This window comes from Lucilia sericata, unplaced genomic scaffold (genome assembly GCF_015586225.1).
Source record: "Lucilia sericata isolate MDLA Ls3-8-SP2 unplaced genomic scaffold, ASM1558622v1 Contig000201F_arrow, whole genome shotgun sequence".
Lineage (NCBI taxonomy): Eukaryota > Metazoa > Arthropoda > Insecta > Diptera > Calliphoridae > Lucilia > Lucilia sericata.
Window position 1 is genome coordinate 470,942 of NW_023994229.1, and position 10,747 is coordinate 481,688.

Genomic DNA, 10,747 nt, shown 5'->3' on the forward strand with positions numbered 1-10,747 from the left:
TTAGAGTAGTTGTGGAATTAATTTATATTTTAAATTAAAATGCAATCGTTTTGATTATTTACATAGGGGGTTCCAAAATTGGAGCACACAAATCGAACGAATTTTGGGTTTGCTGTTGACCTACAGCTCTTCTTCTACAGCTAGACCAAACAAAATAAGTCTAAAGGGTTTAAATCGCACATTCATCCATTGTTGGATGGTTTCGTTTACATTGTTTTGCGATAGAAAGTAAACTTTGAATAATTTGCAATCGTTCTGAAAGCGTGATAAAATGGCAAAGACCGACATTCAAAACTGTTGAAAAATGTTCCCCCCAGATCAAGAAATGTCAAAAACAAAATGACTCGTTCAGTCGAGTATTCAAATTTGATTAAAGAATGCGGAGAAAGTAGAAACAAGGGCTGGAATCTCCAATTTTTCACGTTCTATTATTTCAATTAATTCTTGCTAAGAAATGGAGATTACAGTATTTTTGCCTATGCCTTTCAAATGTCAAAGGCATTTATCAAATTACTTTGGTCATCAAAATTTCCCAAAGTTCCGGTTTAGTATTCTGATTCGTTAGGCTGCTTTTCAATTTTTATTTTTTGATGCTTGAATTTGAAAAAAATTGAAGCACCTAGATAACTGACTGATCGAGACCCGAATTTAAAGATTTTTTGGGGCAGCATACATGATCGAATAAGCTCTCTCTCTACCATTTTGATATCGATATTATGCTTAAATTTACTAAATTTCTAATACCATCTTCTTAAAAAGCTAAATTGTCAAACAGTTTTCCCGATTACGTAAGCGGAATGGTCAAGTACTTATTCATTTAAAATTGATTTTACACTTTTTAAAAAGGTTAAATTTTATTCTATTTAACTACTTTGTAAAATCACTGTCAAAAACTAGTTCAGTTCTAGCTCAGTTCTAGTTCTGTTCTAGTTCAGTTCTAGTTCAGTTCTAGTTTAGGTTCTAGATCAGTTCTAGTTCAGTTCTAGTTCAGTTCTAGTTCAGTTCTAGTTCAGTTCTAGGTTCAGTTCTAGTTCAGTTCTAGTTTCAGTTCTAGTTCAGTTCTAGTTCGTTCTAGTTCAGTTCTAGTTCAGTTCTAGTTCAGTTCTAGTTCAGTTCTAGTTCAGTTCTAGTTCAGTTCTAGTTCAGTTCTAGTTCAGTTCTAGTTCAGTTCTAGTTCAGTTCTAGTTCAGTTCTAGTTCAGTTCTAGTTCAGTTCTAGTTCAGTTCTAGTTCAGTTCTAGTTTCAGTTCTAGTTCAGTTCTAGTTCAGTTCTAGTTCAGTTCTAGTTCAGTTCTAGTTCAGTTCTAGTTCAGTTCTAGTTCAGTTCTAGTTCAGTTCTAGTTCAGTTCTAGTTCAGTTCTAGTTCAGTTCTAGTTCAGTTCTAGTTCAGTGCTAGTTCAGTTCTAGTTCAGTTCTAGTTCAGTTCTAGTTCAGTTCTAGTTCAGTTCTAGTTCAGTTCTAGTTCAGTTCTAGTTCAGTTCTAGTTCAGTTCGAGTTTCAGTTCTAGTTCAGTTTAGTTCAGTTCTAGTTCAGTTCTAGTTCAGTTCTAGTTCAGTTCTAGTTCAGTTCTAGTTCAGTTCTAGTTCAGTTCTAGTTCAGTTCTAGTTCAGTTCTAGTTCAGTTCTAGTTCAGTTCTAGTTCAGTTCTAGTTCAGTTCTAGTTCAGTTCTAGTTCAGTTCTAGTTCAGTTCTAGTTCAGTTCTAGTTCAGTTCTAGTTCAGTTCTAGTTCAGTTCTAGTTCAGTTCTAGTTCAGTTCTAGTTCAGTTCTAGTTCAGTTCTAGTTCAGTTCTAGTTCAGTTCTAGTTCAGTTCTAGTTCAGTTCTAGTTCAGTTCTAGTTCAGTTCTAGTTCAGTTCTAGTTCAGTTCTAGTTCAGTTCTAGTTCAGTTCTAGTTCAGTTCTAGTTCAGTTCTAGTTCAGTTCTAGTTCAGTTCTACTTCAGTTCTAGTTCAGTTCTAGTTCAGTTCTAGTTCAGTTCTAGTTCAGTTCTAGTTCAGTTCTAGTTCAGTTCTAGTTCAGTTCTAGTTCAGTTCTAGTTCAGTTCTAGTTCAGTTCTAGTTCAGTTCTAGTTCAGTTCTAGTTCAGTTCTAGTTCAGTTCTAGTTCAGTTCTAGTTCAGTTCTAGTTCAGTTCTAGTTCAGTTCTAGTTCAGTTCTAGTTCAGTTCTAGTTCAGTTCTAGTTCAGTTCTAGTTCAGTTCTAGTTCAGTTCTAGTTCAGTTCTAGTTCAGTTCTAGTTCAGTTCTAGTTCAGCTCTAGTTCAGCTATAGTTCAGTTTACCACAAATAGTTGAATTATTTTTAATTTACTTGCTTGTAACCCCATTAATTTTTCTATAGCCACGATATAAACCTTGTTAATTAATTTTCTTATTACATGTAAAGGGTTTTTGTCAACAAAAACTAAATCAAATTAAACTTTAATAATTTAATTAAATAAAATTTTAATACTTTAAAAGAAATTATTTTTGTAAAATAAATTATTTAAATAAATGAAATGTTGACATATGACCAAAATGAAATAGAAGTCGTGACGGACCACAGACCGAGTCAAAAGAGTGTCATACAGAATTATAGGCGCAATATTGAAAGTTAAAAAATAAAAAGGAAAGGTAAAAGAAAAAGAAAAATAATATTAATAAATATTAACAAATTACTGTATGTATATTATTAGCATTTGTACTCAAATAAAATAATAATAAAAATAAAAAAACAAAATATACATAAATTATATATAAACAAAAATTATATTTACATATAAAAATAAAAACAAATTGAACAAAAAATTTAAACAAAAGTTAAAGCTAAAATAAAATAAAAGAAAAAATAAAACCATACGTAAGCCAAGCATTATTTTACTATTTGTCCTTTTTACGATTTCTATTACTTAACAAACAAAAATCTAAAAGAAAACAAAAAAGTATAGCAAAAAAAGGCATAAAACAAAAATTTGGTTTATATTTTCTCTCCCCTACCCAGTTTATTAAATAAAATTTAGAATTTTTACTATTTTTCAATTTAAAGTTTAAAATAAAAAAATAAAAAAAAAAATGAATAAAAAAAATTATTCAAGGCTCACTTTATAAAATACTCATGTTATAAATTTTTTTTATTACAACTAGAAAAAAATTCATAATCATTTCATTAATAAATAATTTTAAATAATTTAATTTTGCTTTTTTAAAATATTGGCATTTCTAACGACTTTTTCTTTAAAAATAAAATAATAAAATACAATATTAAAAAATTATACCAAAAAAATTAACAACTATTTTCATTGTATAAATAAAGAATAATAAATAATAATACAAATATCAATCACCAACCAAATGCAACCAAACCAACAACAACAAATAATAATTAAATAAATAAACAAAATTGTAGTATTATCAACAAATTGTCAATCGCATCTTTATACATACAACAACAAAACATGCATAACAAATAAAAAATAAATATTCATTTTACACACAAGGATACAAACTCACACTATCACTTACACATACACACTCATACATTCATATACATACATACACACTTATAGGCAAAACAAAAAATAAACAAAACTAAACAACTTCATTCATGAATTTCAATCATTGATCGATAATCGTCTTGAACAAATTCATGATCATGACAGTGAAGAATATTTAGCAAAAATATTTAGCAAAGAAAAAAACCAGAAGAAACAACATAATAAAGATTCATTGAGCATAAAAGAATAATAAAAGCAAAAAACCAACATAATATAAATAAACAAAAAAACATAGCAATGCATTTAAATTATACAAAATAATAATAATAAATAAACAAAAACAACAACTATATAATATTAAAATAAAACCAAAAAAAATAAAAAAAGAATAGAAAAGTAAAGAAAAGAGAAGGAGATTTATGATTGGTAAATAAAATAAAAAAGCACATGTTTGGAAACAAAAAAATAGTAGCATTTTAAATGGGTTTAATTTTGGGAACTTCTTTAACACCTAGTTCCCATTCTGTTTTTGTTCTAGTACAAGTTGTAGTTTAGTTCTAGTTCAGTTCTAGTTCAGTTCTAGTTCAGTTCTGGTTCAGTTCTAGTTCAGTTCTAGTTCAGTTCTAGTTCAGTTCTAGTTCAGTTCTAGTTCAGTTCTAGTTCAGTTCTAGTTCAGTTCTAGTTCAGTTCTAGTTCAGTTCTAGTTCAGTTCCAGTTCAGTTCTAGTTCAGTTCTAGTTCAGTTCTAGTTCAGTTCTAGTTCAGTTCTAGTTCAGTTCTAGTTCAGTTCTAGTTCAGTTCTAGTTCAGTTCTAGTTCAGTTCTAGTTCAGTTCTAGTTCAGTTCTAGTTCAGTTCTAGTTCAGTTCTAGTTCAGTTCTAGTTCAGTTCTAGTTCAGTTCTAGTTCAGTTCTAGTTCAGTTCTAGTTCAGTTCTAGTTCAGTTCTAGTTCAGTTCTAGTTCAGTTCTAGTTCAGTTCTAGTTCAGTTCTAGTTCAGTTCTAGTTCAGTTCTAGTTCAGTTCTAGTTCAGTTCTAGTTCAGTTCTAGTTCAGTTCTAGTTCAGTTCTAGTTCAGTTCTAGTTCAGTTCTAGTTCAGTTCTAGTTCAGTTCTAGTTCAGTTCTAGTTCAGTTTTACATCAGTTCTAGTTCAGTTTACCACCAGTAGTTGAATTATTTTTAATTTACTAGCTTGTAACCCCACATATTTTTCTATAGCCACGATATAAACCTTTTTATTTAATTTTTCCCTAAAATATGCAACACTTGTTTCCATAGTCTTATTACTTGTAAAGGGTTCTTGTCAACAATAAAAACAATTGATGCCATATACCTGCTAACAGCGCCCTCTACCAAGTAGTAGTAATTTTACAAATAGCATTCGCTCAGTGTTGATACTTTTAAAACTACTTCGTGCATTCACCTTAAATTATTAACACTCATGCTACACTCATGTAATTTTTGTTGTTGTTATTCTGATTTGACAGTGAAAGTCAAATTTGTGTTTGTGTTGTTTATTAATCAAAACAAGACGAAAGGCAAAAATGCATATTTCTACGTGGCAAACAAATTCCCTTTGCGCAATTATTTTAATAATATTTTTAAAAATTGTAGCAACACAAATTGTTTCACAAGAAGTGCCCAAACCATGGTATGAAAATCTACCGGCTGTGGCCATGGACTACAAGGTAAATATTGCAACAAATGGAACATAAAGCCGAATATGTCAAATTGTTCATGCATGTTTTTTTCTATGTTTTATTCATTCATTGCATCCTGTCGTGCAACAGGTCCACATAGATGCCGGAAAAGAAGATTGCTACCATCAATATGTACAGCCTGGAGCAACATTTTATGTTTCATTCAGCGTAAGTTGTATAGAATTGGAGAAATATTTGTGTGCAATTCTTTAATTTCATTCAATATGTTTGTAAAAGGTTGTTCGTGGTGGTGATGGTATGGCTGGTTTTGCCGTTCGTAATCCAGCCGGTCAAATTGTAAAGCCCTATCAATGGCAAGCTACAGCTGACTACACCGATCAAGTATCTCCTGGCGGTTACTACTCTGTGTGTATTGATAATCAATTTTCACGTTTTGCTGGCAAACTTGTGAACATTTACATTACGGTGGTCAAATATGATGCCTGGGATAAGTACGCCAAGGAAATTGAAGAATTGCAGCTTAATATGGAAAACTTTACGGTGAGTATTAGATGATGATTAAAGCAGTTTTATAAAATTAAGAAAAATTTATGTTTTGGCATACAAGTAGGTACTAATAGGACTAGTCTATTAATTAGTTTGAGCTATCTACTATTTACTAAGTAGTATATGGACTAGTCTATGGGTTAGTATGTTGACCAGTTTAATGTTTAGTCTATGTACTAGGTTATTTGGAGACTAGTCTGTGGGCCAGTAAGTTGGTCCCTTAATTAGCCTATTGTGCTGTTTATTAACTTGTCTGTGAACTAGTCTATTAATTAGTCTAATATAATGCCGATCATCAGTTTGAAAGAACATAACTTTGGAATATTTATTTTCTAATATTATAAAATGTTAAAAACAATTCCTTTTTGTCAAAAATGTTACTATTTACTAATAATTATCTATATTTTTAGACAACCATTGGCACCGTAGAACGCAACATCAACGATATGTTGGCCTATCAATATCACAGTAGAAATCGTGAGGCACGTGATTATGCCCTAGTAATTGATAATAATTCTTACATACAGACATTTTCGATTTGTCAAATTGTTGTTATTATTATTACCTGTTCTGTGCAAGTAAGTTATAAGTTTTCATACAATTTCGCAAATATGTATTAACATTTAAAAACCAACTCTTTCCAGGTGTTCTTTGTTCGTAAATTGTTTAGTGTAAAGGAAGGTTCCCGTAGCCGTATTTAATGATAAAATCACAAAAAAATTCTCTACAGAAAAAAAAGAAATGAAAGAAAAGACTTTGCCATCATGAACATTAGAAAAAAATCTATCATTCATTATTTTTTTACTGCACTTTTCAGCATCCAAGTACTTCTTCTAATACTATTTGATCAAAAATAACTCTTCTTGGGAATTTCGGGCCTAAAATCTTAAACAAAAATTTTGCAACTATTTGAAGTGACTTAACCATTTTTATTAACTATGCGCATTTAATTTTAATTCTATGCATTTGCAATATTTATTTAAAATTTTGAATGTTTATTGCAACTTTAATCAGTATGTTGCCAGTGTGCTGCTTATGTTTTTATCTATTGATGTTATGTAGTCGTTGGTATGTTTATATTTGCACTCCATGTTCATTGTTCCATTAATTTTTAAATATTGATATTGAGATCTACTACATACTTATTGTATATTTTCTATTTTGCATCTAACGCAAAACAGGGAAGAAATGTATTTTTATAAAAAAACAATAAAAATAAAAAAGAAACATACTTTAAGAATAATCATTCAAGTTTTACTTTAAATCAGAAAATTAAAATGTTTTTTAATAAGTTGGTAAGTTGTGTTACATGGTAAAATGTCAGTCAAATACTCTATTGCAATTAAAATAAATTCAAAGATAACAATTTGTCATCAAATAAATTCTTTGGGCTTTTAAAATAATCCATATAGAAAACAATATTATTTTTCATAAGTGTGCTAATGTTTGATAAGATAGAAGTGTTTAAAATGTGAAGAAAAATAGATAATATTAGACATGATTTGTATTATTAAAAAATAGGGATTTACCACGTCACTTAAAGACTATCGAGTTTTGATTGTTTTATAATATTTTTGTTGTTTTAATATTCATTATTTTTCATTCAATTAAAGCTTGTGATGTTTGTACATTAGGGGTATAACCAAATTTTGGTCCTATCACTAAACGATAGCTAATACCTATGTATAAAAACTTTATCGAATTAAACAGTATTCTGGGCGGGCATTTGTATGGGGGCTGTGTGAAATCGTTGATCAAAACATCAAATTTCCATATGTGGTGGGTGTCATAAGGACCCTAACCTGGGGACGTCACGGTCTATACGATCTTAATTGTGCCAGAACTACTCTTGTTTTCCTCGGCAGGTTTTCTTCCGTGTCTGCTATGGGCGATGAGAGACCCCCCAAGTCACAGGATACCGACATTCATGCGGTATTTATGGCATTTCGCGACAGCCGGTTCTACGTACCGGAATGACCCGAATTATTCGCCCAAGGGCTGTCAACCCTAGCAACTCTCCCAATTGATTCTACCTTATTAAAGTTGTATCATCATAAAACTTTATAGAGTTAAACAGTCCACAATTGACCCTACCTCCTAATACAAGGCTATAACCCAGCAAAATATTTACTTATTTACCTACGGTAAGTAGGCAAGTAATATTGCAGCAAAGTGTAAGTACTTACTTTCTGGGTGAATAACTACTTATTTTTGTTCGAAGATGACTAACAAATAACTGATTACAAATGTGCTTACCCAAATTTTCCGGATTTAAAAACGGCTTTACTGTAATTTTCTATGTTTATTAGGATATTCTCTTACTCAATGCTCCATTCATAAGTTATTCTATCATTCTATCTTTTAAAAACTTCTAATATCGACTAGGGTTAGAACTGCTAAATAATTAATTATTAAACATACGCTATAAACAATTTGTTATGTTTTGATAACGACCACTCATTACCAAGTAATGTATGAAATAACTTGTAAGTAATACAATACTCATTACCAACATTTGAACACATTTTACTGGGAAATAACTTTTATAGAAACCAAAATCTCTCTACCAACGGATGACGGTATAATTGACACAATCCCACATATGTATGTATAAAGTACCTTTTAGAAAAATACTTTGACGTTCATAATAAATATGTTCAACATGGACCATATCTCTCTTACAAATGTATTGACCCTAACGCCCATGAAAACCCTCTTACAAAAACAGTTTATTAACAATATTTCGTTCTAAAAGTTTAGTATTATTATAATAAAAGAGGAACCACTCAATAATGACATTTCACATGTTTAGAGCTGAGGTGTTTTTGAGTTGATTAACAGTTGTGGGTGATCGAGGGCGGAATGGGGCCAGTGGGTAGCCCCTCAAAGTTAATCACCTTGGGTATTACATTAAAAAAAATCGCCAAAAATCCATTTAGCTGAAATTTAAAATATATATAACTACTCCTACAAAAAATATACAAAAACAAGTAAAAAAGCATATTCGGGCGTGGCCGACCATATGATACCCTACACCAGTTATAAATATTAGATGTGATTTATTTTTCAAAATAACCCTGTTTCCGATATATTTAATCAATTTATGGACTAAAAACTAATTTTCTGACAGAGGGTTTATATGGGAGATAGGGGCAAACATGGACCTATCCCGATACAATTTGTGATTAAATTTATATTTATATAATATTTATTTGTGCTGAAAATCATCGCGATATTGGTGTTTATATGTAAATTTTGGACATTCAAGTCGTTTTATAAAGGGGACATTATATGGGAGCTAGGGTCAATGAAATTTGGCAAGGTCATCAAGGATTGTATAAAACTTATTTGTGCCACTTTTTATCGAGATACAGGTATATTTAACATAATTATGAGCTCAAATGCCCTTTTCGGGGGTTTATGTTGTATGGGGGCCAGGTGAAATAATGGCCCGATTTTAACCATTTTCAATAGGCTTCGTCCTTGGGCCGTGTACCAAATGCCATCAAATTATATTGAAAATTGCTACCTGTACCTTGCGCACAAGGTTTACAATGTAAACTTTACATGGACAGCCAGCCAGCCAGACGGACGGACAGACATAGCTTAATCGACTCAGAAAATGATTCTAAGACTTTAAGGTGGGTATGGAACGAATATTTTTGTGTGTTATAAACATCAGCACAAACCCGATATTCTCCCCACTAAAGTGGTGGGGTTATCTCTTTTGCTTTAAGAGATATTTAGGTTTAAATTTTTTTATTCTTAAATTTTCCCTATCTACTTTTTTTTAATATCCTCTAGTTTTCTGACAAAATTCTGAATAAAACAAAAACAATTCCTTTATAGTTACATTGTCCTTATAAAAAGTTAGACGCATCCAAAGTTGAAATATGTAAAAAGGGCCGTATTTTTTAATATTTTCCCCAAAAATTGTTCTATATTCTTTAATAGAAACAAATTTTCTTCGGCTCATTGCGATATATCCAATAGTTCCAAAGATACCAAATTATTTCCGAAAATAAAAGTTTCTAAACCACTGTGCCACAGATAATAAACTGGTTCTTTTTAGATGAAACAATTAAATAATTATCCAAATTAAAATAAAAAATTTTATCCGGCGGCAAGAGTTAATTTTATACATAATTTTATAAATATTATTCTTTTCCAAAATGTTTAATATAGAATATGTTCCAATAATTTTGACCGTGTAATTCGAAGTTAAAAAAACACTATATAAATCTATTTTATAATAATACAGATTTTATATTTATTTAAATGATTATTGCAAAATTAGCGCAAACAGAAGTTTAGAAATATAAAAAAATTTAACTTTAATCCGTGTAGTCGCAAAATATTGCTGTGAAAATAAAATATTTTTAATTCGTTCTTAAGTGGAAATTATTGAACTTGTAAGAGAATCTCTTTTAAAATATAGGTTTTAAATATTTTTTGCATATTTTTAAATTTTTAACTAAAAGTATCTAAAAAAGGATGTGTAATGACTTTAAAGGAATATAAACGAGTAAAGTGCGTGACTCCGCCCACCATCAAGAGATAAACATCCATGATGTGCGCAGTCGCTTATCAAACCGCCAAACACAAACCGCACAAACGGCTGTGCCAAAGTAGAAGGATGACATAAAAAGGACATTTATTCATTCATCTAGGATTATTGAAAATAACAACAACAACAACAACAACAATAGCACATTGATATAACAAATGGTATGGGGTAAGAGATGTTTCTGTTAAATGCAACCACGTTGGTGGTTGTTCAAGCCTTGATAATCTTTATTACACACGTTTACTTTCATACACACGTAGATAAATATTCAAGTGAATATGAAATATTTTAGGTTGGAAACTCGTTACATTATACATCATGATGATAGGTATATACAACACTTGCATTCCAAACAGTTTTCGATTATTGTGGGAGGAGTAATTCATTATTGAACCACAAGTTCACACATACCAACACATATACACCACATCCAAATGACGCCATCTTTTAAATGAAATGGATGGATGATCTACCGTTTGCACGAAGGAATCGTCTACTCCATCATCATCGTCA

At 30.6% G+C, this 10,747-nt stretch overlaps 1 protein-coding gene across 1 annotated transcript; it reads left to right on the top strand.

Annotated features, from left to right (window-relative positions):
* Positions 1 to 4,934: 4,934 nt before the first annotated feature.
* Positions 4,935 to 6,379, top strand: LOC119601945 (transmembrane emp24 domain-containing protein B). Its single transcript, XM_037953232.1, has 5 exons — positions 4,935 to 5,148; positions 5,251 to 5,328; positions 5,398 to 5,661; positions 6,078 to 6,245; positions 6,312 to 6,379. Exons 1-5 carry the CDS (start codon positions 5,005 to 5,007, stop codon positions 6,366 to 6,368), a joined length of 711 nt encoding a protein of 236 aa, XP_037809160.1. The 5' UTR covers positions 4,935 to 5,004; the 3' UTR covers positions 6,369 to 6,379.
* Positions 6,380 to 10,747: the final 4,368 nt, after the last annotated feature.